The 27,875-nt window shown below is 43.0% G+C and overlaps 1 protein-coding gene across 1 annotated transcript in view; it reads right to left on the bottom strand.

The window, feature by feature from the left end:
• Positions 1-23,151, bottom strand: part of notch3 (notch receptor 3) — a 28,220-nt gene extending 5,069 nt beyond the window's left edge. The window contains exons 1-27 of the mRNA XM_026359074.1: positions 22,873-23,151; positions 21,892-21,964; positions 12,002-12,144; positions 11,561-11,896; positions 10,763-10,885; positions 10,445-10,678; positions 10,200-10,355; positions 9,907-10,092; positions 8,737-8,850; positions 7,568-7,681; positions 5,358-5,591; positions 5,066-5,176; positions 4,771-4,963; positions 4,452-4,597; positions 4,053-4,286; positions 3,767-3,919; positions 3,413-3,641; positions 3,054-3,255; positions 2,789-2,945; positions 2,516-2,700; positions 2,256-2,388; positions 1,883-2,140; positions 1,679-1,791; positions 1,051-1,580; positions 630-956; positions 390-538; positions 82-301 (exon numbers count right to left, since the gene is read on the bottom strand). Coding sequence (XP_026214859.1) covers positions 82-301; positions 390-538; positions 630-956; positions 1,051-1,580; positions 1,679-1,791; positions 1,883-2,140; positions 2,256-2,388; positions 2,516-2,700; positions 2,789-2,945; positions 3,054-3,255; positions 3,413-3,641; positions 3,767-3,919; positions 4,053-4,286; positions 4,452-4,597; positions 4,771-4,963; positions 5,066-5,176; positions 5,358-5,591; positions 7,568-7,681; positions 8,737-8,850; positions 9,907-10,092; positions 10,200-10,355; positions 10,445-10,678; positions 10,763-10,885; positions 11,561-11,896; positions 12,002-12,144; positions 21,892-21,964; positions 22,873-22,933 — 5,114 coding nt within the window. The 5' untranslated portion in view covers positions 22,934-23,151. The remainder of the gene's footprint in view (positions 1-81; positions 302-389; positions 539-629; positions 957-1,050; positions 1,581-1,678; positions 1,792-1,882; positions 2,141-2,255; positions 2,389-2,515; positions 2,701-2,788; positions 2,946-3,053; positions 3,256-3,412; positions 3,642-3,766; positions 3,920-4,052; positions 4,287-4,451; positions 4,598-4,770; positions 4,964-5,065; positions 5,177-5,357; positions 5,592-7,567; positions 7,682-8,736; positions 8,851-9,906; positions 10,093-10,199; positions 10,356-10,444; positions 10,679-10,762; positions 10,886-11,560; positions 11,897-12,001; positions 12,145-21,891; positions 21,965-22,872) is intronic.
• Positions 23,152-27,875: the final 4,724 nt, after the last annotated feature.

Below are 27,875 nucleotides of genomic sequence, written 5' to 3'. Positions count from 1 at the left end.
AACACATTTAATTTCAAAACAAATTCAAAAAGCTAATTTGCTAAAGTCACAAGTGATAACATTTAAACAGAAATAACTTACTTCATTCCCAGAGCATCCTGGCCAACAGGTTCCCTGCGGTTTTTGTTACTGCTGGGCTCCTTCTTGAGGAAGAAGCCCTCAGGGAACCAAAGGGTGCTGTGTTCTCGCTTTCTTCGAGCAATCAACATGCCTATCAAAAGAATGATCAAAAGGAAGACGGACGCTATCCCCCCCAGCATTAGCATGCCCCATGGGGGTGGGGGACCAGAAATCACTTCACCTGCAGAAAGAAGAGAAGTAGTAAATATATTTTTGTGCCTTAATGGTCTTGCTAATCTTTTTGGTGTTCTGCAATTATCTCTACTCACCACGAGCTTGTTTGAGAGGGTAAGGGAAACGTAGCATTTCTACGGCTGACAGGGCTCCCAGGTACTCTGCAGCACTGTCAGCTGTACGGAAACAATCCTCAGAGCCCTGATGGCACAGACGGTTGTCTATTTCCAAGTAAACTATGGAGCTACAGGGATAGCATAGAGGAAGGTGTTTAATGTATTGTACAATCTGCACATATGACTTTAGATTTTATGTTTAACATGTGCATGACTGACCCGATGACCTCATGCTGAGGCTGCAGCTCCCTCTTGAGGCGTGCCTCTTGGCGGGTATAGGGGCGGATCATGGCTTCTCCATTGTGGTCCAATCGGAAGCGTAGACTAGTGTGTAGAATAGCACTTAATTTCTGTAGAAAAGCTGTGCTGCTGCGGAGAAGCTCCTCTGGAGGGAGTAGTACAACCAAAACCAAGACTCCATCAGCAAGGTCCTCTGGAACCTTTTCTGCACAGTCCAGGCCATCCCAGCCACACTCCTCTGTGTTACAGCCCTGGTCACACCGTCCATCAGCATAGTGGTCGATGCAGTAGGCTTCATATATTGGACTAGACAAAACATAAACAGAAGGTTCAGCTCAAATATTCTCAGTTGTGTACAGAGATTTAGGTGTAATCCTGTCAACAGTAAAAGTAAACTCACTTGCAAACCTTCTCCTTGTTTTTACAATCAAAGTTGTCGTACAGACATTCAGGATTGTTGCAGGACTCATCACACTGACTATTGTTGAAAACACGCCAGCAGCGAGGATCTTTACAATGGGCCCAGGGGTTTGCTGCTAAAGAACAGTCACCACCATCCCAGCGACAGGCGATCGTGTTACATTCCTTGTCACAGACGCCATCATTTGCTTTCCCATGACAGTCTGCTATAGGACATGTGGGTTTTGGGGTTTGAGGGACTCTGATGCTCTGCTCGCAACGTTTACCCTTCCAGCCACTGAGACATTGACAGTGAAAGAATGGAAAGCTGGTCTCCTCAGTGCACAATCCTCCATTATTGCAGGGCTGTGAGGAACAGCCTTCATTACTATGATGCTGACACTGTGGTCCACCAAAACCTGGAAGGCAGGCGCAACGCGCCCCTCTTGTGGTAGAAGCACAGCTTCCTCCATTGTAGCAGGAGAGCTCCCGACACGACATGCTTCTTTCACAGCTGGGGCCAGTATATCCCTAAAAATAGATATTATTTATGCACTTGGATTTCCAACTTTCAATATTCAAACAAGAAAAGCTAAAAGTCAAATCCTTGAAAGCAAATGTACACTTACAAGTTGGCATGTGCAGGTGTATCCTAGTGCAGAGCTACTAGATACAGAACATGCTCCCCCATTCTGACACGGCTGAGACTCACATGCACTGAACCTGCTCTGGCATCTCCGACCTAAAAACAGCATATTGACAGTAAGGGTCTGAAATTACACAAGGAGAATGATAAATGAGAAGCCCGGGAGGGCTACTAGCAGCTGTCTGACCTGTGAAGCCAGGCTTGCAGATGCACTGGTAGTCATTCGACAACTGGATGCAGTCAAGACTGTTGGAGGAACTGCAGGGACTAGAGAGACACTCATTTATGTCTCCTTCACATCTTTCTCCTGTGAATCCAGGGGGACAATTGCAGCGGTATCCACCCACTCTGTCCACACAAGTGCCATTGTTCAGGCACTTTGGAGGAGCACTGCGTAGTCTCAGGGTTGGAGCACAGTCATCTTCATTGATCTCACAGAGAACACCTTTAACAGAGATTATTATTATTATTATTATTATACATATATCATGTCTCAATTATATACAATGATAGCTCTTTAGTGACAAACATGAGTTGCTGTCCAATATGCGTTTGCATACCCAGTGTCCCAGGAGGGCAGGAACAGATGTAATGTCCCACTAGATCAATGCAACTGCCTCCATTCTGGCAAGGATGAGACTGGCACTCATTGATCTCTATCTCACAGTTCTTTCCAGTATAGCCTGGCATACACTGTAATGACATGCAGATATTTAGACAATTACATCATTTTTACAATTGTATCAAAGCACAAAGTGAACAGTGACTTTGCTGAAATCTGACAGAGAAGCACCTAACACTGACAAAGCAATGGACTCACATCACACTGGTACCCTCCAACATATCCCCTGCAGGTGGCACCGTTGCGACACGGTTTGTCTTCACAGTGATCCACTTGGCTTTCACAATAGCTCCCGGTGTAGTCAGCAGGGCATTTACAATAATGGCTATTCCCAGTGTTGACACAGTGACCACCATGATGGCATAGCTCATCTGTCTGAAGCCCTGATTAGAAAGATTTCAGAGAAAATTAAACTTTAATTGCTCAGTAACAACACAACCACAGATCCAATTATTATGTCTAGTACAGTACCTCTTTGGTGAGCAGCTGTCTCACACGAGACCCTTGGGATGTCACAGTAACGTCCCGACCAGCCATTCGTACATTCGCAGATGAAGGAAGCATCTTTTTGGCGGCAGCGTCCTCCATTTTGGCAGGGAGACGAGCGTCTGCACCAGTCAACTGGTGTCTGAGTAGATATGAGGCAGACAAAAAATGATCAGCATTTATTGGTCTAAAAACATGAAGGTATAAAGAAGGCCTTAACAAGACCATATATATGTAAGTGTGAGTCTACCTGGCAACGATTGCCAGTATATCCCTTGGGACAAGAGCAGCGGAAGGACTCCAGAGCATCTTGACAGATTCCTCCATTGAGACAGGGCTGGGAGTCACACTCATTGACCTCATACTGGCAGTGGGAGCCAGTGAAGCCAGTGCGACAGGTACAGGAATAGCCATTGATTTTATCTGTGCACGTCCCTCCATTGAAGCAAGAGCTGTGGATATATAAAAAATGTTTTAAAACCTAAATGTTCACATTTTATTATAATACTCTTTTATTTATTATATATATTATTATTATATAGTGTTTCTACAAGCAGGGTGAATAAGAACAACACTAGATATCACCAAAATTCAAAGGCAAACATTCACCTTTCAGTACAGTCGGGGATGTTGGTTTCACAGTGGATGCCAGTAAAGCCAGGCCTACAGGTGCAGGTGTAGGAGTTAACATAGTCTGTGCATGTGCCTCCATTTTTGCAGGGTGAACTTTGGCATTCATTTATCTCTAAAGCACAGCGGGGTCCAGTGAAGCCGGGCAGGCAGCTACAGTGGAAACCGTTGACGCCATCTGTGCAGGAACCTCCACTCAGGCATGGATCTGATGGAAAAAAAAGGAGAGGATGGCTTTGGTCAAAAACAGTAAATATACATGGACACAGTTTTGTATTTGACAGGAGCAGACAGTAACAGTAATATAGTGAGACAAGTTTACATGGCACTTACTAGAAGCACAGTCATTTATGTCTGTTTCACAAGTCAGCCCAGTGTATCCAGCTCTGCAGGAGCACGCAAAGCCCCCTAGTGTGTTAGTGCAAGCTCCACGGTTCTTGCAGGGGTTTGAGATGCATTCATTTACATCTACGTTACACAACTGACCTAAAGAATGTAAGAGATGGATACAGTCAGATATAACTCAAGATCATAAGTGTATATGTACTACCTTCTGTACGCTTTCAGACTAGCTCACAATACAGAAGATAAAGAGGCAATAAGATGGTAAATTGCTAACCTTGCCACCCTGACTGGCAATTACACTGATAACCCAAGTAGTCTGGTGTGTGGGTGCAGACAGCATTATTGGCACAGGGGTTAGGGGAACAAGGGGTGAGGACCTCAGCACAGGTGGGTCCACTGTAAGGAAGCTCACACCGACAGGTGAAACTTGCCACACCATCCACACAAGTGCCTTTGTTCAGACAAGGACTGGACGCACATTCGTTGATGTTCAGCTGGCAGAGGTTACCTGTCAAAGAGGGTGTAGGAGACTTTCATCATAAAACATAAAACGTTGAAATGGTCTGCACTGCTCAGTATATTCAGACATTTAAGATCACCACTAGAGGGTGGTAGACAATTGTTATTCAGAAAGAATAATCCGGTGTTACTGTGTTATGTGCAACCCTCCTACCTCTGAAGCCTTGACGGCACTTGCAGGTGAAGCCATTGAGCTGGTCAATGCATGTGCCAGCATTCTGGCAGGGACTCGGCAAACAGTCGTTCCTGTCAAGGTCACAGTTCTTCCCCACCCAACCCGGCTCACAGTCACACCGGTAACTGGAAATACAGCATTGAGTAGTTAATAATCAGAAACACGACATGTTGCAAAGGTTAAACAACAATTATGTACAAGCTGGAACCTGTAGGATTAGCAACAGTCTGTAGGTCATGCCAAGTTTCTTTGACATCACATAGTGTTGCAACTGTGACAAAGGCTTAAGAGCTCATACCCATTGATGTCATCCCTGCATGAGCCATGGACACATGGGCTGCTGCCACATTCGTCCACCTGGGAGTAACAGTAAGGGGGCTTAAAGCCCTCAGGACACAGGCAATGAAATCCATTCTCTTCATCCACACATGTCCCCCCATTTCTACAGGGGCTCGATGCACACTCATTTATCTCCACGTTACACTTAGAACCTGGTGGGGGAGATGTAAGAGAAAAAAGTGCATCATGTCACCCTTTCCTATGAGAATACGTTTTTCGGTCAAGTGTGTGCTTTTATTTTCAGAGGGCCTTACCAGTGAAGCCTGGTTTGCAAACACAGTCATAGCGGTTGATGCCGTCTTTGCAGATGCCATAGTCACATGGGTTACTCGCGCAATCATCAAAATTTATTTCACAGTTTGTGCCTGTGTTGAAAAAAGATAACAAATCAAAATCAGCCTTAGTACTATTGAGTAATATATCATATATGTTATTCCGGATTAATGTCACTGTCAGCAGCAACAGCTTTTGCCCATGTGTGACTATACAACAGGATTTAGCAAACAGCTGCAAATAACATTTCTATACATTACATTTTCCTCTTACCTGAGGTTCCATGTTGGCACTGGCAGATGTACTTGTTAACCAGGTCGACACATTTTCCCCCATTCTGACAAGGATTGCTGTGGCACTCATTGAGCTGGTTCTCACAGCGATAACCTGTGTATCCAGGATGGCAATTACAGGTGTAGCTGGCAATGCCATCTATGCATGTACCATGGTGACATGGGTCAGGCTGACAGTTGTTGATATTACTCTCACAGAGAGTCCCTTCATAACCTAGAGGAAGAAAACATAGATGGAAATGACAGATGTGAAAATCCTATATATCAAAACATTACAATATGCATTGTTTGGCCTCGCAATATGTACTGTGTTGTATTGTAACACTAGCTACGCTTTAATTTTGCTATTAAGAGTAATGGAACAATAGCCATCCAGAGTCAACCATACACGTTTTTCCTCGTCTGTTCAATATCTTGTGCTGTAGAGGGCGCTTGTCCCTTTATCATACAAAGGAGTCTCCTGAGGTCCATTCTGCAATCTAAGATTACTCTGCTTTTTGCAGCAGGGGGTACTTGACAGTGTGAAGCAAACCTTCATGCATTGTAGACATTACAGCAACATTTCAGCTGTCCTGTAAAACTGTTGCGAAAAAAGAAAAACAAGGTGGAGACTAACTGTAAGTTGAGCAACACGTAAGTGTCTTGCACAACATCTAACACCATTGATATGAGCACCACTAATATTTAGACATAACAATGGGAAAGGACACTGCTGAACTCATTTTGCACCCCTCTTCAACATACCCATGTGTGATCTAGAGTAATTGGCAACTTCATTGCAACTGACCTTCAGGCATTTTCTGTAGTTGAAAGAAAGGGCTTTAGAACGTGTGGCTAGAGGTGGTACAGAAAGCAGGAATATAGCTAACTTTGTTTTGTGTATAACAATACTACATCACACATAAGAGTGTGATGTAGAGGAGGATGGGAGTTAGTCAGGTCATCTGACAACAGTGAGCTGTCATGATTATATGCTAGATATTGACAGTTTTGTGGGTTGATTAACTGACTGTTAAAGTGTTGAGTTATTTTGCTTTGTCAACCCATGTACTGGATTATTTGCATGTACAAAATCTGGCAGCTATATTTGAAGGTGGAGTTTAGACTATTTATTTCTCATTTGAGATTTCAGTATTTACCACAGAAAACCGAAACAATAAAAACAAAGCACAATGAATTCTCCAGTCAAACATTGTTACCAATTAACTTTTAAATAAATTGTAATTGAAATATTAAAGTAAACCTTATGTTGTGTCCTATCCCGTGTAGAGTTATGGCAGTTTTTGGTTGAGTTTGAAGCTGGTTTTCCCCTTTCCATCATAAAACCTTTTTTATGGTTTTCATTTTAATCCCATGTATTTTTAGTTTCTCCTTGAATTTCAAATGTTCATTTTTCCCCCTACTTCATCTGATACTTTGTTGAACTTCCTGTGTCTGTTTCCCATTTTTCTTTATAAAAGCTTCTACAGTTTGGGGTTCTGATCACTAGGGTTTCCATGTCAACAGTGTCTGTGTGTTAGGCAAGTGTTTGTGCGGTATGTGTGTAGTGCAGTTCTGGGTTGAGGCCTCCCAGTCATGCTTTTGTTCTCAGTGGTGGAGGGAACAATAGACTGCGCCACGTCAAACAGAGCCACTTTACTCAACAGAAGGGGCCCACAAACATAGGGAATACCAAGCAGCTGGCCACTGAAACAATGAAGCAGGCTCCTTCATCGGCATTGGTCCAAACAAACATGCTAAATATCAATGTATACACACAGCCAGCTCATGTATGCAGTCTTTGTGACATATTCTACCACATCTCACCATATCTGGGGTTATAAAGATATTTTTATTATTTTTATGTAAAGGAATGACAATTAAGATGCAGCATAAGGTGGTGTGTGGGAGTTTAAGAGATGAACAGATGTCAGGGTGATGACCACGGCTTCTTTCTTGGCAACTGCTGGTCCTCAGTGACCCCACGATCTTAAAAGCCAATGAGAGAACGAGGGGGATTAGGGGCCTCAAGTCAGTCTGCTTGCCTAGCAGACGTCCAGAGAAATAGCTGACCCCCAAAAAACATTGAACACTTAACAAAGACACAGCCCAACAAGTGGTTAAGACGCATCTGCTCTTCTGCCTGGGAATTCTGAGCAGTGCTCAAAAAGAAAAGATCCAATGACAACTTTTAGGTACAAAAGCCCTTACCTTCAGCACAGCGGCACTCAAACCCATTGGGACGATCGTAGCATTTTGCTCCATTTTGGCAGGGTGTGCTGGCGCACTCATCTATGTCGAACTGACACATGGTGCCAGTAAACCCTGGGACATGCAAACACAAAGGTGAAGGGTCAGAAAGAAGGTCCAGTGGAAGCGTTCATGCTCAAGTCAGGGGGCATTCCTGTCTCTCTTTACAATAGCAGAGGTCTTTGGTGAGGTTAGTTAAGTCTGGCTAAGGCTGGGTTTGAGAGCATCTTGACTGGTTAAGGACATGTGATCTATGTACTTGGACCAGAGCGGAGGTGGCCACCACAAAATGCAAAACATGAGATGTTGATACTGTGCAAGAGGAACTTGCAATCATATGATTACAATTAATATTGCAAAATGCAGCACACAGCTGCAGCTCATTCTGGTTTTGGGACATATTTGAATGCCTGCTTAATACCTACTCTACATAGTCAGTGATGTGTGGAATGTATAATTTGATGGATTGTATGGATGATAATAATAATAATAATAGCTTGAAAAGCTTGAGAAACTGTGCAGGCTTGAACTGAGTGGGCACAGTGCCCAGACAGGGGTGAATTGGTGCATTGGTAGCACAGTGCTTAGTTGATTAACAGTGTCAGGACGGTCTGTGTGTTGGTGCTTGGGGTGCTAAATGGGAGGGGTTGAAGGAGACGGTGGGATTGTTTTCTCTTTTGGGAACTCCCCCCTCCCCTTCTTGCATCAGCTCCACTGGCTCAATAGCTATATGGGGGGTTGAGGGGGGGACGTCTGTCCCAGATGTAAATTGCAGACCTGGAAAAGAATCTCATTAGCAGGACTGCTGTTCCCCCCACCAACAGGACAGGATGAGGGAGACTGCTGTCCCTTCCACATTCCATAGAAGAGGGGAGCGGGGGTCACAATGGTGTCTTTGTTCAGGCAAGAGGATAGGCAGGCTTTTGGGCCTTCCTTTTTATAAGAGTGGTGGCTCTAAACACCAGCAGGCAGAAGGAGCAAAGCTGACCCTCCCTCTTCTGGTTCTGGGGACATTTAAACTTTGGCTTTCTGTTCTTACTGCTACTGCAGTCACTGAGTTTGTGTTGTTAACATGTATATAAATAAACACACAGAATTGAATAAAAAAAATTATTGAAAATAAGTCCTACCTGGCTGGCAGGTGCATGTGAAGCCATTGACCATATCCCGACAGATGCCATCATTTACACATGGATTGCTCTCACAGTCATCAATGTCAATCTCACAGTAAGTACCCATGTATCCTGGAAGAAAGAAATTCAAACTGAATTAACATATTATGTGCTTGCAGCTAAAACACACTCACTATGTTCACTTGCTATGAACGGGTATACCAGTTCAAGCCAGCACGGTGTACTTGCAATTGTGTATGATAGGAAATGGATGTGTGGGAAACTTTCTTCTCTATGGGGCCTCAGAGTTTCTGACACCAGTCTCTGCTGAACCACAAGATGTAATAAAAGATCCCTAGAGCATCCCCAGTTTTCCCACTCTACTGACCTCATACCATAAAACCTTGGTGTCCCATTAACCAGATGCATGTTATACATTTTGCATTAGCAAACTAGGGAGGGCTCCTTCATTGAGGCGGGACACTGTGGATCAGAGTGCTGCCACTGGGGAAAGGCTAGCGTGGAATCAGAAATAATCAGTCGCACCACATGAGCTTTGCCAGGCTGGCTGATGATGAGGAGGGTGAGGAGGAAGGGCCTGTCTCTGGCAATGAAGAGGGAGGGAGGGAGGCTCTGGGAAAAGGCTTCTTTCCCTCTCTGTGAGTATGAGGGGTGCAAAGTGGAGCACAGAGGGACTCTATTGTTCCGCTCCATTCCCACCACTCTACCACTCATTAGTATTCACAGCACACTCCTCCCCCTAACTGCTCGCCCTCTCTCACATCCAGTCCTATAGACCCAACTCCCAGCCCTAATTTGTATAGTTCCCAAAACCCCGGGATGCATGTAGGACTGTGCGTGAGAGTTTCAATGTGTTTTTGTCACCGAGTATCCAAACCATCACTTAGTCCAAACTAATACCCTGTCTGGCTGTACAGTGCTCTGAGAGTAGAGAAGTGCCTCCATACCCCGAATGTTAATGAGAATGTATTACATAACCATCTACACTGGCAGACAGCACAGTAGCATGGTAGATAATACTTCTTTAGAAGGTCAAGTTTAAATAATCGGTTCTTCTACTCTGCTGTTGGTTTTTGGCCATCCCATGTGAATGATAGCAGGCTGAATCGAGGTGTTCTGTATAGTTTTATTGGCAGTGCTGAAATACAACTTAACAGGTCTAAATACCTGGCATGCAGATACAGGTGAACTCTCCAATGCGGTCCAAGCAAGTGGCATCATTCTGGCAAGGCATTGACAGGCATTCGTTGATGTCAATCTCGCAACGGGGTCCAGCATATCCCCGACCACACTGACACTGGAAGGAGCCTTCTGTGTTCACACATTTCCCAAAATGCTCACATGGGTTGGCACCTGAGGGTAGAAGGCTTGTGATCAATATACAAAACACACCCCAAGAAAAGATAAAGTGAAGTTTATATGATGGCACATGTTGAAACATGAAAATATAGCAGACTTACCAATCGAACACTCATCCATGTCCTGGTTGCAGGCACCTCCTACAAAGCCAGCAGGACAGGTGCAAATGGCGCGGCCATTAAGTGGATTAGTGTCACACACTGCCCCATCGTTGCAGGGGTTACTCACACATGCATCATCAAGGTGGCACAGCAAACCTGCAGAGAAAGCCAAGAAGCATACAAGCCAGTTATTAATGATTAGGCAGCCAAGATGTCTACAGGAGCCATTAGACAAACGCACATACCTGTTTTTCCAACTGGGCACTCGCAGAAGAATGATGCTACGCGGTCATGGCAAGTGGCCCCATTGAAGCAAACGGCAGTTGCGCAATCATCAATGTTCTCACTGCAATCATCTCCACCCCAGCCATTAACACAGACACAGGTATGACCACCAATGGCGTTGAAGCAGGTACCTCCATTATGGCAGGCATTTGGTTGCATGAGACATTCGTTGACATCCTCAGCACAGTATTGACCTAGAGTGTTTACAGGATATGTTACATATACCCACCATAATATATATGTCATATTTATTTCAAATGTGATAAATAGAGCTGTACCTGTCCATTCTGGTGGGCACTGACAATTGTAGGTGTTGACTCCGTCCACACATTTTCCTCCATTCATACACTTGTGACCTGGACAGTCATCCACATTATTCTCACAGTTGTGTCCCTCAAACCCTAAGACAAAAAGAGAAAAACATTAAGACACAGTAGCAAACAAACAGAGAGTCTAATAAACATTCAATAGCCCCTGTTCATGACACTAACCATTACAACTTATTTCTACTGTGGGTCATATACTACAAGAAGTGTGGGGCAAGGTAGGTGGTGAAAAAGTACAGAGGGTGTTTAACTGCACAGATGACTGTTTACATCTTCACATGATGGTTCCCATACAATACCAGCAACAGCAGTGACCCTTGCCTGTTTCAGAGGTCTGCACTCCCCACAGTGTTTGCTTGTTTTATAATCTCTCACAGTTTCAATGACTTCCTCTCTGGCAAGAGACATTTCCTGCCTGTTCCCCAGTGGGAATGCAGAAGGCCTGTAAAGTAAATTCCTTCTGTTGTGTATAGAGTAGAGTGGAGTAGAGCAGGCGTGCTGCCTCTTCAACTCTCCCACCTTCCCATCTCCCATCAGGAACTATTAATAGCAGACAGGAAGTTGACCTAGGACAGAAGAGTAAATCCCAGCAACAGCACTAACAGCTACGTCATCAAGCTGGGAATATCTGTATGCCTGTGTAGCACTGTGCTAAGAGCCTGGGAAAACAGCAGGGCCTCCTAAAATCCCATTTACTCAGATTTTGTTTGTGTATGTGTGTTTTATTATGCTGACAGGGAGCTATTTTACCTGGGAGGCAAGCGCACTCGTAGGAATGTTCGCTGGTCTGACGACAGGTACCCCCATTAAGACACTGTGATGGGGCACACGGCAGGGTGGACACCTCACATGTGCGCCCGCTGTATCCAGGTGGGCACTGGCAACGGTAGGACCCATGAGTGTTAGTGCAGATGCCACCATTGAGGCACAAGCCAGGCTTGCGGCACTCATCAATGTCACTGCGGCAGTTCTTTCCCTGGAAGCCAGGTGGGCAGGAACAGTTGTAGTGGTTATTCCAGTTGGCACAGCGAGCCCCATTGGCACAGGGACTTGTGGCACAGGCATCGATGAGAGAGCAGTCTTGGCCTTGAGATTAAAGAGTGAATATATTCCATTAAAATAAGAACTTTTAATCTCCCTTCTCTGATAAGATTTATCTAATGATAACAAATTCTGATAAATGTAATGTACCTCTGAAACCCCTTTGGCACACACAGGAATACTGTGGAATACCATTAATGACCTGGCTCTTGCAAGCTGCTCCGTTCAGACATGGCGAGCGATGACAGGGATCCGGGTGTTGACAGAGAGGACCAATGAATCCGGGACGACATCTGGACAAACCAATCACATGCACACACATCATTTATTAGGCCTGCAGGTCAACACATAACACAAGCTGACAAAGTAAATTTGTAGTGTAGCCCAGTTATATCATATTCAGGGTTCACTAATCAAGACCCTTGGCAAGGCCTGCTGCCTGACTAATGCCTTGGCATAAGTATTGTTTCTGGGCCCTGGAATGAATTTGTATCAACCTAGCTTCTCACAAGTACTAGTCATGTAATACACTGTTTGTGGGATGAGACACAAATACATGTCTTATAAGCTGTTATGAGGTTGTTATTAGACAGCCTATAAGCTGTTATTTCCAGCTGGAAAGCTTCAGTTTGTCTATGCCAGTTAACATTCCTGCACTGTTACCGTTTTTCCGCACCTCAGCTTTTGTTTCTGTATTTGTAAAATGACTTGAACACACCCAAAACAGAAGTCTGAAACCTTAACAATTCCCAACAAATAATATCATGAAAAACCAGTTACAAATGAGTGTAACCACACAGGAGAAACAACTGTGGTATCTGAAAAGAACAACATATCCTTTCTCTCTGATCTTGAATGGCTGGTTTACTGGTCTGTCTCACTATATTTACAGTTAACAGATGCTTTTATATTCACCTATAAATGCATTCAGAAACGATTGTGCACACAATAGTAAAACAACATATATATTTATATGCTTCAAGTTAATATTATGCCATTCTATGCAGAAATAAACATATATGCAGGATTTCCTATACGTAACAAGGTCCTATGGTAGTCTAGGCAAGGTTTGGACTCCCTAAAAAGATCAGTATGAACTGGTAATTCTACACTTATAGAGGAGGCCGTGGCTGGAGACATGTCCCCTCTTGAAACCGCCTGTTTGATGCTGATGACAGGCGCATGATGGCTGGGTGTTAGTCTGCCCTTGGGCTCTGTCTTCTCTTTCTTTGGACCTTTGGGCAGGATTGATAATAGGGTTTTATCTCTTTTCTTTTACTGGAAAATTACCACTAGGCTGGTGATAGTTAATTTTCTTACTTTTCCACGAGCCTTTCTCCTAAAAGGATAAAACGCTTTTTGGCTATTTCCAATGGCTATGAATACTTAAGCAGCCTGAGGTCAGTCAAGAGGATAAGCTGAACCAGATCTAGATTTTTACAAATGTCAACTGCTTACATTTTGATTGTTCTGCTCTGGTTCAGACAAAAATTGATACTACTCTTACTACTACTACTTTGTTTGGCTTTTCTTTCCACATTTAAAAGACAATAGTAAAATGGAAAAACCACAGAGTTAAGCATGAAGGAGCCAGGCATACAAGCGTGTCCACAAAAATGTGCTTATACACAGAAACACTCCACAAAAACTTAAATGTCTCCAAAGTAATAGTTTGTTGATAAATTTATAAAACACAATGAAGCATCTAAACATACAAACTATAAAACAGTTTGGAATAACCACTACAAACAGTACAAGGTCAGCACTATGGCACTTAGTTTGAAATTGATGCAGCATCAGGGTATCCAAGCTGAGAATAAGTTACTACAGATAATCTTCCATCTCCTAAAACCACCCATCCCCCGAATGCCAGCTTGGCTCCCCCTAACAAACCCCTCCTCTCAAACGCCCAGAGGTCAGATGTCAGTGTTTCCTCATTTGATTGTGATGATAATGTCACTCAAGCTGCAGGGAGTGGGGTGTGGCTGCTCAGTGGGAGGGAATGTCTTTTGAAGGTGGAATTGGTGGAGAGGGTGATGAAGAGGAGCAGAGACTGGTCTGGTCCAGCAAGAATGTCATGTTATATTTCCTGTAATCCCTCGTCCCTTGCTCTGAAAACACTGCACTCACTCCTAATGCACGATGCCTGTTACCCTAGCAACCTCACAGATGAACAAGCAAGTCTGACACCCAACTAATCACCCCCCCACCACTAGCCTCCACCACCCACCTCTGGTCCCCATAGCTATTTGTCATGGCTTGGCTCAGTTTATTTAGAGGCAAATTAACTATGTCTGGAATTCAGAGTATCACTATCTGGTAAAAAGTGGCTTTTTATGTAGCTGAGTAAGAAGTTGCTTACAGAGCTGAAATATAATAATAACATTCTTCTGGAGCACCTCTGTACTGTTGGCATTTGACAGCTGATGTCAAATGTCTAGAGTCTGAAAAGGCTGTTGTTCTCCAAAGACCATTGTGACTCTCTGTGGACAGAGGATAACTTACAGGTTATTCCAGGAAGTATTGTGTGTCAAAGACTAAAATACTAGGTATCCAGAAAGAAGGTGTGTCCAGAGAATTAAGCCAATTGGTGTTTATTTCTGTGTTTAATCTACATGTGTGCATGTAGGTGTGTAAGAATGACGACAGTAGAATTACCTGATAAATCATTTGTCCCCCTTACTTACAAATGCACAATGAACTGAGCAGCCAAAACACACATTCTTTTGTCTAGACCTGACTCATTGCCAACATGCTACTCCCAAAACACACAAATCAGAGTGCTATCAGTGCAGACACGGTAAGAGACATGCAACTTTGTCCCGGTGCACCTGGGAGTCTCCTTATCAGCCTTTTTACAACCTTGTGGATTCCACTGCTTCTGGGAACTGCAGAGCAGGAGCTGTGCCTTCGCTTGGGCCCAGCCTTATTTGTGGCGGATGTAGAAGGCAGGTGCAGGCTGCTGTTGTGCAATGGTCCCCTGAGCATTTAGTGAGTGTCGACTTCTGACCTTTGAGGAAGAGATTCCAGCAGATGACGAGGGGGTCTTTGGGTGCATTCGAGGTATGGCCAGTATGGGCAATATCTTTGTGTCAACACATATGAGGGCTTATGCCAGCTGCAGACCCAGACCATGCATCTGTCCACATCTGTCAGCACACTTCTGGGTGTCTGGCATTTGCCTCTCCTGCCAGAACATAAGCCAACCCAACTGTTTTGCTCACGAGATGATCTTCCTTCCCACATATACACACACACACAAACACACAGGCCATTTCACACCACGGAGGAGATGTGGTCATCCTTAACAAACACATGCATTATCAATTACTCTTAACACGGTTTCAAGACTGCTACACAAAGGCACCACTGCAACAAAGCAAAGACATGCAGCAATCACTACACACCCAAACACAAAGAAAAGAAACTTACAACCAGCCTCTGAGGAATGGTGGTATTAAGAAGCCCTAAAAGAGAAGATCCACTAAGGAGATTATAAAAAGAGAAAATAGATGACAAATTTGTGAAACAGTTAATAAAGGAGAGCAAAAAGTTAAAATTATAATGTTTTATTTTAATTGAAACATGTCATTCCAGCTGCGTGCTGTGATCAAGTGTAAGCGTATTCTGCTTAAAACCATTTGATTTATGTATTTGACCTAAACTTGTGTAACACAATGCCAGTTTTCCTGCTTTCTGGGTCACCGAAGCAGGGTAACCTGAGCTCATCCTCTCCTAGACAATAGCAGCTACTCTGCCAGAGGTCAAAGGGTGGCTCACCTGTGAACAAAGAGGCTGTAATCTCTGACACGGTTCATACACATAGTCATGCTCTACAAAGCAACAAGTACAAAGGTATCTTCCTATCTGAAATGGCGTCCAGAGACAAACAGAGAGGGAAGAAGGAAGAGCAACAACAGAACTATCATATTTTCATTTAACATACTAGAAATATTTAAATCTCTTGGAAATAGCTTTCAACTGCCTTTTTCTCTCAACACAGTCCTCTTTCTCTCACCCCTTGTTCCATAAACAAGCAGGAACTAGTTTCATTCTTTTATGAGAGTCCATACTAACACCACACTGCCAACAGGAGCCCATCCACATTCCCTATACTTCCAACAGTCTCTTATGGTCTGCCCTTCTCAGCTTGGCTCAGCCAGAATGGGGGTTGGGGAGTGTTTTGTGGCCCAAATAAAAGGGCCAAAGCAGTCAGAACTCCTTTGTATGAAAGTATTGGGGGTGGGGGGTGGGTGGGCAGTGACCCAAACAGCTAGTCTTTCAGACCTGGGCAGGACCAACAGGCCTCGGCTGTAGCCTGGCAACAGTAACCCATGGTGAGAGTGAGCCGGAGTGAGAAAAAAGGGAGGATGAGAGAGAAGGTTTTGTAAGGACAGTTGAGGCACTTCAGAGGACAGTTCCTCTATATATGCAGGTAGAACTGAGCATCACGCGGGACCAGTTTAGTCTGGTATTTAAGTATGATCATGTCTAAGCGGGTGTGTGTTGAAAAGTTTGGTCAACAATTGGGCTTAGACACACAATGGAAGTACTAAGGTTTTCCAGAACTCCCTCTGTGCATGAATATTAAACATGTAAAGACATTTGATTTCCTCTAAAGAAAGAGCTATAATGATTCTCATTAGAAGTTCAGAAGTGATGTATCCTTCTGACCTGATAGTCCCACAATGCTCTACAGGTATGAGAATATAAATGATAAACGTCAAAGGAATGGCATTTGGCAATTTGTCAAATGGCATTTTCTGCAAAGATATGTTGAAGGAAAGAATAAAAATGTATTCTTGTGGCTAAGTGTTCAGTTATACTTCCATGTCAAGGGTTGGACAAATGCTTGCCATTTCTACGCTTGTAGTTCATAGTTTATCTGAAGAAATTCACGTGTCAACAGATTTTTGGAAGAATAATGCCTGACATTTTTCAAATAGCAATGCGTTTGCCCAAAACCACATTGCATGAATCCCAGGGTCGAGGTCTTTCAAAGCATTCTCCACTGAACTCAACCACTAAAACTCCACCCAACTACCTAAACTGAACCAGATTTCTGTAAAACTTTGAAATTAAAATCAAAAGACCTCATCTCCAGCCTAGCATGAAATATCAACTGCGATGCCTCTTCCAATGTTTTGTCTCAAGTTGGTCTTAACATGGAAGAACATAATATGATAAAACAGACTTACTAATGGCCCATATTGACATTAACTTCACAGGAAACATTTGCTCCACAATAAAAGTGGATTAAATAGAAGTACAACATCTGATAAACCACTCTCTAGTTTCACAGTGTTGACATGAACTGTTGCAGAGATTGATTAAAACCAGCACTCAGACTCTCACAGGCTTACAGTCCTGAAAAAATAAGGTCTGTTTACGGGCCACTGGCAAAGGTTCTTTGTGATAAGCTGAAGAGTACACCAGAAAAACAGCCAGAGAATGTCTATTATCTCAACTGCTGTCACCCAACATCCCAGAGATGTTAAAGAGGGGTGTAAGCTAGTCATACCTAATATAATGTTTCAGAAAAACTAAAATAAATTACAATAATGTCAGGGTTTTTTTTCCACGTGGCAAAGTCCCCAAACCACTGATAAATCTTAAATTAGGAAAAGATAAACACATCCAAAAAGCTGCCTGGTTAACATCAAGATGTCTGTGGAAAGTGAGCTTAGTGGAAAAGTGAATGCTTTTTCCTGAATCATTTAATGATGGACCCATCCCTTCCTCTTCAAAAAGGGAGGGAGAGAATAGGGAAATTTTACTGGCAGACTGCAGTTATTCCAATCACGTCAGCCTGAATGTCTTTTCAGAAAATGAATAGTAATACAAAATTCCCACGTTCCCAAACTTACAATATTAGTGCTCAGTGTTCATTTTGTGCAAGTGTGAAGTTGTGCAAATAAGTTTTCATTTCCACATACACAGATGTACGTTCTAAGTAAAACGCAATGATGCAAGTGGCTTGAGAACGCAGGATGAAATAAAAATGGAGCAAAAGTTGAGAGGTTTGAGAAGCATGAAGACCCTGGTGCACTAAGTAATCTGCTTATGCTTCTTCCCTAAAACAGGATGTGCGTAGCTGGGAGGTCAGAAGGCACCGCTTTCTGTGATGGGGCCTGGGAACCACAGCTCCATGGCTGTAGACATGACCCTGCGAGAAGAGACAACAAACCCAAATTTTCCTTCCTATGATGGTACAATCTCTTTAGTCAGATACAACTAATCTCCTCATTGAAATGACTTCTATCTATGAGTTCTCCCGTTAAGTTATTTGAAACTACTGGGCCTTCAATGCATCAGCTCCATCTGCCTGTCAGATGAGCATGAGTGACATGGGCTATATGCCGCCCCACAAAATTGCAAAGTAACTAATTGCAAACCAAACACGTCATTCTAACCATCCCATTTTCAATGAGACTAGAGTGGCAGTATTGTTAAAGGCATTCCAGAAGGGGCTGCCAGGGTGAATGGATGGGAGGTATGGACAATAACTTGAAAGAACCAGAAGGACAGGAGGAATCTAACGAAGCATTCCTTTCTAATCCACCATAAAGATGCCAAAGAAAACACTAGCCCTGAGGTGCTCCAAACTAAGCCACCAATATAATCTGCCTCTATATATCTTGGCATTTGTGTGTATATCCACTTTTTAGCCAACCATGTTTAAAGAATTTCCTTTGAGAAAGGGAAATGCTGAACCTACAAGTGGATTTACTTTTATATGGAAAACAAAGGGAAAATGCCTTTTTGAGAAACATTGAAGAAATTGTCCTTTGAATTAAGAAGAAAGAATATCCAGTTCTTGCTATATTGCAAAACTGAAATAAAATAAGCAAATACACATGTTTTACTAGAGAAATATCACCATATACTTTCTGGAGAGTCTGCTCAAATATGTTCTCATTCATTATGTTCTCAGAAGCTGTGAGTTGCAACAGGGTCATAACAAAAGACTCAATTTAGCAGAGATAGCTTATGACACATTTTATGAGCTAACCCTGCTGCCAAAAGGAAAACAGTTCTAATACAAAGAGAACAACTGTATCCATCCATAAGCTACACACAGCAGAGAATCCACATCCTCTTTGTGGAGAGACGGAGGCAGAGGATGAGCCATCAGGGCTGCGGCAGCTTGCGGAGAGAGTGCTTTTGCACTGTGAGAGAAGCAACATGTGCAAGAGGGCCTGTGAGCTACCAGCTTCATTCCTCCACAAGCTTGTCTCTCACAGTATGGGGGTGGCTGGCTACTCAATGGCAGCACCTGGCCCTATGCTTCCCCTTTGTCAAGATCTGACTTCACTGGATTACCATCACAACATCCACCAGCTGTCCTCTACTCAACCCCCCACCCCAACCCTCCCCCAGACTCCTTCTACTCATTCCCTACCCCCAGTCCGATCCCTCCAGCTGGATCCTCTCAATCTGCCTAATTATCTCTCCACACCACTGTGGCCCTCACAAGGTTGCACATTCTCCTCACAGGGCAGAGCTGAGAAGCCAAAGGCACTTCAACAGGACTTCCTGACTACTTACCTAGAAGGCCACTCTCTCTGACACTTTCAACCCTTCACTGTCAAGTTCAATAGCCTGGGCCACAGTAAAATCACAAAAAAACTCTGAAGATAAAGCCTCACAACAAAAGATAGATTTGTATATTGAATCAAGTGCTAAGCAGTGATATGTAGAACTTGTAAGAAGTACTTAATTAAAGTAACCAGCAAAATACTTCCATATCAATGAGACCCATCTTCATTTTACAATTTCTCACTTAAACTTGAAAAACTCTAGTTAACGCATATCAGATGCAGGTTTGCTCCACATTAATGCTAAAAGTCACCCTTGCAATAGTGAAGGCCACCCATCCACAACAATCAATCACAAATATAGAGTTTATGGTTAGGCAGACAATATTTACTGCAAGTTAGATACCTTGTTTTGAACCAGGGTCATGGAACAGGGTTGGCATATTCAACTCTTCAACGCATATTTAAAACATTTAATTGTTTTACTGGATCATTGAAACAATTGAAATGGGTATCAGAAAGAAAGTCAGGCCTAGAAAGCTGTGAAGAACTTTGAGATTTCTCGTGTGTTAACTGTGTCTGTCAATAAGACATAGGATACATTGGTATCTGGAGCAGAAACAATAGTACCCGCTATACACACTGTATTATTTTCACTGGAGAAGCTGATTGCCATAAGAAAAATTTAATGACATGGTGACTAGACAGCAAGAAGGCACCAATGCCATCCACTGTGCAGAACAATATGCTACAGTACAATGAGTTCTAGCACAGTTGCTTTCTACGCGTTCTTCAAATTTCTTTCAAATGCCAAAAACTGTATCTGTGACTGCATGTACTTCTGTCTTTCTACTCTGTATTGGCCTAACTTTGCTGTGGCCTTTATTCTCTCCCACTCTACACCCTGTTCTGATGGTGCCTGGTTTCAGCCAGGTATCTGGTGGAAGAAAGGATCTTTTCTGCTGTTTTGCATCTCCTGTTTCTGTAGGCTCCCAGGGGAAGGGGTGGGGTGGCTCCACCACTCACCTCTGTCTAGGACTGGTTTGACCACTCTAATGTGGCCATGCTCTGCTCCACTGCTCTGCCCTGCTATGGGAGTCTTTTTACATTGTGTCGTATGACATTTGATGTCCCCTTCCATTAGAAGTCCTTTTAAAGGCACTTTCACTAAGCACAGTGATTTTAAATGCTCAACTCCAACATAACTAATGTACAGATACATCTTAAAGGTACACCTTTTCAATCTACTGCAAGCCAATACAGAGACTTTTGCATTAATTCTACTTTTACAAGGTTATAATTTCTTAGTTTTGCTGAAACTATCTTAAAGGCAATAATTCGACTGTTTGTTATTGAGGTCATAGTCAGTAGTGGAGTCACATTGGTGTGAATTATATTAAGTGGTGTTTGTAATGTTTCAGCCCCCTAGAATTAATTGCAAAGCGGCTGTATTGGTTTGCATTGATTGTACATGTACCTAATAGTGGTTAGTGAGTGCACATACACAGAACAAAGAAGTAAAGTATTAGAGTACAAGAGTAGAATCAAGGGCTTCTCTCAGTAAAAATGATGAATAATATTAAATTGGAGAAACAAACTCTGCTAAACATCAAAATGTTAATTTGCACTACTAGAAGGAAAGTACTGTGTGATGTTGAAAATAAATGATTTACCAAGAAAACTGGTGTTAGGTTAGACATACCGATCTGGCTCCATAAAATTATACATTTACTTACTTAATGACTTTCGCCAAGCTTGGCTTCAGCTAATGATTGAAAAAATGTGGGTGGTAGTTAGGCCTACTTGTTTCAGCTGCAGCCTAGTTACACATTGGCTCGTGTCTGATGGTTACTATTGGCTATATAATAGTAGTGTAATGTTTTACATTTTTCTATGAAAACCAATTGCCCTTATTATTACTATTACAGTTTTGGAGGGAAGCAGCTGGAAACCAAAGATCTGTTTTGTTCTGTCTGTATCTCCTCTATCTGAAACACTCGGGCAGTTTCCTAATCTAAAGGGTTTAAATGGGGCAAATGACCCCCAGGCAAGACACTGTAGGCTATTTAACTTGACTATTGTAATAGGTTCCCACACAACCCCCCCCCTCACCAATTTGAAAAACAAAAGCCTCATCACTGCCAAAAGATGTGAGAGCTTAAAAGTGCTCAAAGCAGGCGGGAAATGAAGAATTAAATGAGGAATTTGTGGAAAAGGTTTTTTCCTATTGTTGCTCATAAATGGTGAACTGTAGGGGAAATATGACACATTGGAAATAACAATGATAAAAAAACAAAACGCTGTAATATGTCTGACAAGTTCCTTAACAGGTGTAAGTGATGAGGGTGGCAGTCAAACATGTTGAAGCTTGCTCATGTTCATGTGAGTAAGCTGCATCGATGTGTCCTGTCCTTCAACCACCTTTTATGCAAATGTTGTAAACAGGAGTTCATGAAGAACTGAGGTAGAGGTAAACACTTTCTTTATATATGTTCCACTTACATGCATCGAGTGGGTGAATCTAAGCATGTCCCTCCATTTTCACAGGGTCTGTATTTATCCACGCAACGGAACCCTGTGGAAATGAGAGAAGTGAGTTAGAGAACCACACAGTTGAAACCAACTTAAAGTCAATAAATCACAGTCTCTTGTGAATCCTAGGAGATCTTTCAGCAAAACATCATGGAAACCAGTGTCTACAGTTACCACTTGTGGCAACTGTAGACACTCCCGCATGTTTATTGTTTACGTTGTCCAAATCAGATAACTTTGTATCCCCCTGATTAATAATATGCGCACATGTGCATGGAAACAAGTTTGTCTCGGACACATTCATTTATCTGACAGTCACTGCTCCGCCGCTTCGAGCGAAAAGTAACCACTTGTTTAAAAGGTCTTTGTTCAGAAAGGAAAGGGGGGAACATCGGTTCATCACCCGCTGTTATAAGCTCAACACATTCCCCCCCCCACTCCTCCTATAAATACACTTTTTGTGAACATATTAGACTAAACATCTTTGCACATGTCCACCTTTCTCATCCAAACTTATGAAGAGCTGCTGGGGCCACAGGAGTTACGGGCTTTGTTGAGTCGGAGCAGCAGCAGCAGCAGCGCTCATGGTGCCATCAGACTTTTTTTTTTCCCACAGACATCAACTAACTGTTGCAGAAAAATCCGATGTGATTTGCAAAATATTTAATTTCCCCATAGGAGCAGTGTCAGATTTAATCACAAAAACAACTTGGAGTCCTACTGTGACGCGTCATGCGCACACATTCATACATACTTTAATAAACTTTATAGATTATCTGTTGATATCTGGGACTCAAACTACAAAATAAGAGAAGCCTCGATAGTCAACGACAGCATCACATTAATACGGAGACGGACGACGGGTGGGTCGTCCAGACATATCCACTCTTTGTATTGATGGATAGCGTTCACTTTCATTGCAACCAGCGTTAATTGTACAATGAGACTTACCTTCACAAATATGCATAAACAATAAAAACGACAAAATAATCCATGGGATATTCCCTTCCATTTCGGTGGAAAAGTTTCCAGCGTTTCAAGGTGGGTTTTTAGTAGAAATACATCCTTTATTACGTTCACAAAAAAATAAAGACTCCAAAATCGACGGGGATTTGTCTTCCCTAAAGCCAGTGGGAAAGCGTCGCTTCCAGTCCCGTATTATCCTCCGCAGCTCGGCCACGGCTGCTGTGATTCTCGGTTAACCTCCTGAAAGTTTTGAAAAACTTTTCCTTCCCGACCTGTCCCAGCTTCGGTATTCCCCGCCTCCTCTCTCTCCCTCTCTCTCCCTCTCTCCTCTCTCTCTCCCTCTCTCTCCCTCTCTCTCTCTCTCTCTCTCCTCCTCACTAGACCCTACGCAGTTTCCCAACGTTGGATTTACATGCGACGCCACCACTGCCCACCAACCACCACCACAAACGCACATTGCTTCTTAATAATTGAGAGGAAGGAGATGGAGCTCGGAAAATACAGTAGTCAAGGAGTTTGATGTTGTTGGAAAGTCAAAGTCAAACTGGTCTAAACCAAAGCTAGCAACACAAGATGAATGCAAAAAACACAAACTGAAAATCTGCTTTACTTTAGGAAAAACAGAGCTGTTCAACCTCTGTCTCTTGATCCAGACTCTGCACTAAATAAACAGTTTAAATGTACATTTCTGCAGATTGTTTGGGGCAATATATACAAATTGTAATTGGAAAAAAAAATCCAGAGAATCCTAAAAACTAATAGAAGTTTGAGATCTCAAAAAAGTAGAAAATCAATCATTTATTTCAAATGTAAAGAAAACAAAATGAAAATAAAGCAATAAAAGATTAGGTGCAAGCTTATTTATTTGTTTCTTTACAGTTGATCATTTGCAGATCAGAGACTGAACACAGTGTACAGACAGCAGACTTTCCTGTTCTCTCAGTAGCTCATGTACTGAGTTCCTCCTCCAGCCTGCACCACCTCAGCCTATGGTAGTGGACTTGTTTTCTACAGCCGGTGTATAGTGCCTTGGTTGTTCTGCAGCACAGTGCGGAGCCGGTCGCTTACAGAGACAATAGCCTTGATTTGAATCATAAAAGAAGTCCGGCATTATGACACAGTTTCTCTCTGCAGGGGAGGGCAGCACACTAACATTCAAGCACACTGCCCCTACACCACCAGCGCCCCCTCTTTATCGCACTATTCCTGCTCCTGGCCTTGAATACATTAAAGCCGTGGGTAGGTGAATGTAGCAGGCTGGTTGGGAGTGAAGTTCGTTAGTGCGTGTGACGTCATCTATAGGTCTATGAAAAGAACTTGTTAGGCCTCACAGACACCTGCTTCACTTGGCACCCGTCATGTGTTTAAAGTTGGGCAGTGCAAAGTTGCCAATGGCTCAGTTCAGTCTTCTGAGCACAATGTTCTAATTACTCAGACCTGTGTTCTTCATTAGCATTTGGATATTACTGCAGCTGATTGATAGTTGTGTTCTAAATCTCGCGCAGGCATGCATCCAACATACAAGAGATGTGTGCATGTGTTTCTGTGTCTGCAGCTGCAGCTGCAAGTGAAAACTAGAGAGAGACAAGGAGGAACGTGTAATAGAGTTTATGCACATTACAAATAGGTGTAATATGCTATGTTTTTCTGTTTTTGGTTGGCTGTGAAATATGTCTTTCATCCCTTGGGGATGTAGTAGACACACTCCCAGCTCACCCTGGCAGGTGTTGGCAGTATTTTGACTGTCTTCCAGTTGGAGGAGGTCCCAGGGAGCGATTGCTAACCGTGCTCAGGGACAGACAGTTGTATTTACAGTATGTTTCTAGCTGGCCACTCAAAGTCTACAAAGGCCTTATTTGCCTCGCTCCTCTGAAAAGGCCTTGATCATTTCAGCTCCAACAATGTTTTCACGACAAAAACATCACGGGTAGATTGTGTTATCCACCATGGACGAATTGTGAGACAAACTTGGCTGCTGGGTACAAACATGGAAAAGGCCCCTGTACCTTGTGCAATTCTGTGACCTGCATATATATGACCTTTGAAACAAAAAATTTTAATACATGTAACATTACATTAATCATGTTAAAACATTGCCTTGTTATCTCTTGTGCCCTGCCGCCCCCCTTCTCTTTCCACACACACTAAAACAGGACAAAGAAATCAGTACTTTGTTTGCGTTGGAGAGAAAGTGTGAGAGTGAAAGTCCTGGTGACAAAATTCTCGTGCAGGACTCGGGGAAGTCCCTGATCACACAAACAAAGATGCGACAGGTCGGGATTTATAACTGCACTGTGCTGAAAAGTGAGTAGTGACACTCTGCCTTGAAGTTGTTTGTATTGCTCATAGTTAACATATGCAAATCTGACAAAATAGCGGGCTCACATCAGGGCATGTTAGTTTACACGGTAAACATGAACTGCCTTTCCATTGGCATCCAGCATGTACTATAATATTGTAATTTATCCCCGTGAGCAGTTGATAGGTGGAGAACCGAAGCCGCACTATTGTGATACACAGTCCAAACAGAGCACTTTTTATCCGTGCATGTGAATGACACTGTATGTTTGCAGTGCCAAAACTAAAAGCTAACCAAAACTCGGTAAGTGAAGACCACCCAAGGGGGGGAAGAAAGAAAAGCATGCTCATGCTCTTACTGTCCTATTTGACCCAACAACCACAGGAAGGGTGTTTTTCCACATGCTACGGGGGTAATACATGCCAATATAATATGTTTCAAAATGAAAAGAAAGGGTTTCTTTGCCATAGTCATTATAAATAAAGCCCATGGTAACTGTGGAGGAGACATTTTTAAATATCTTTATTCATCATCACAACAGAACAGTGTCAAGTAGAGTTGCTCATAAGAACCAATGCAACCAATACATCAGCCAATACCCTCCTTTTATGCTCATGGCCTTTCAGTACTAGCACGCTCCATGTGATAGGGTTGCTAACAGGCAGTATTTGTGGACACAGTGGATGTGATGACTTTACCACCCAGGCCAGACTGATTTATGTGGGAAAAGCCCTACGAGCACCCACAGAGAGTGTGGAGAGGATTAGAAGCTCCTCCGCTAAACTGGTCACGGCCAATCAGCAGCTGAGACCCCCTACATGCAGACGTCAGGGCCAGTTGTAGCACAGCGTACAGGTTGATGCTGGATTGTCTTCTAATTGCTGCTCCATAATTGTATGACATATTTCCTATTCAGGGTTTGTGGGGAAGCATTGAGCGTTTTTGATCGGAAGCTCCTGATGTTGTCTTTGTGTGTGTGTGTGTGTGTACACATGCACCCAACGCACACACAAGTGATAAGATAAACTGGCTTTGTTTCTGTGATCATGCATTCGGAAAGAAACAGCTCCACTCTGACAGGATATTTCCCTTTTCTTTGCTCAGCCCCCTTTCCACACTTGTGTCTATGTTACAAAAAACACACAGAAAAGAAGTATTTGGCTTTTTGCCTTTTAATTTATTATGAAAAGCATGTGTTCATGTAAATATCTTGGTTTTCTGTATCAAGAAGTTTTGATTAAAGAATATATTTTTCTCTCAATATAAATATATGTTATTTGGATAATGCACATCATAAAGGAAGTTCCTACTGGAGTTGTATGTCATTTAATGTGTATCCTCTTCCACTGATTCTTTTCTTCTTTTCTTTCTACACACTCAGACACACACACACACACACAGACTTGCACACAGGGTAGGAAACTGGAGCTTTTTGCCTAAAGTAAACACACGTGAATGATGGATCTTTCTTTGGATTGTGGGAAAAAGTGTTTGACTTTCACACAAGCTCTCTAAATGGCTATTAAATCCTGTACGTTTACACACGTCTAGTTTCTGCAGAGGACAGAGAGAGGGAATCTTTTTTTCCAGTACACCTCACTGTCCTGTATTTCTTCTTAAATCAGTGGGACACGGAGACCTTGTAAAAATTATAGATCATCAGATCAAGATTTTCTTTCAGTAATTAAGATGGGAGAATTTTTGTCCCTTCTCCTTGAGATAACTATTGAGAAATCTACAGAAATATGAAGAGTGGACTGAGACTCAGTGCAAGGTCTGGATGCCTTTGCATTCACAGAGTAGTGTGAATAGACAGCAGAAAAAGCAATAGACATCTCTGTGCAGGAATGCATTTCAGACGTAGTTGGAGATTGGCCAGCTGGAAGAATTCAGAAAACTATGACCCTGTTTCCATGTGAAATAGCTACTTAAGACCACTGTGAACAGCTGCCTGACAGTGAACCCCCCACCCCTACACCCTCACACCCCCGCCATCCACCTCCTTTCTTCCTCCATCAGGCTGTAAATCTTGAAGGAGAACGGAGGTGCTGGCGACTTGCTGAAAGGGATCCAGGGAGGATCACGGGGTTTAGTGCAAAAGGTCAGGTCTGTGTTAGCAGGCTACGGTGCCGAGAATACAGCCTGATACCTAGTGATGACCCAACACACGCTTGAGCCCAGGGCACTGTCCACCCTGGAGGCACCATGCATCTCCACTCTGTGGTCAGGATTAATTGTACTGGTCTAAGGAAGAGGGCACTGAAGGGCTGCTGCAACAAGAGGGCTTATCTTAACGAAAGGCATAAGGTCATTTAAGCCATTTGACAACGACATGTTCAGATCCGTGTAATCTGACAAGTAAAGCAGAAAATAACTGGAGTTTGTCTGCAGAATTATTGCAGTGGCAGCCTTGAAAAATGCTTCGAGTGGCATATGCTCCACTAAAAATGTCAAATAAAAGACATATTGAGAAAAATGACTAAATTATAACTGCAACTGATCCCACATTTGCCTCTGAAAACCAAAGGAGAAAGACATGGAGGGGTCCCAAGCTCTCTGTTCATCCTCTGTCCCTCCTGAGTCAATTGTTGTGGAAGCATGGTGTCAACCCTGCGCCATCAATCACCTCCTTTCAGAGGAGGGCAGACAAGGCAGGGACCCGCCCCCCAGGACAGGGGGGTGGAAGTTC

This window comes from Anabas testudineus, chromosome 8 (assembly GCF_900324465.2).
Source record: "Anabas testudineus chromosome 8, fAnaTes1.2, whole genome shotgun sequence".
NCBI classification, from domain to species: Eukaryota; Metazoa; Chordata; class Actinopteri; order Anabantiformes; family Anabantidae; genus Anabas; species Anabas testudineus.
Note: the sequence above shows the minus strand (reverse complement) of the source record. Positions and strands in the feature narration are given on the sequence as shown.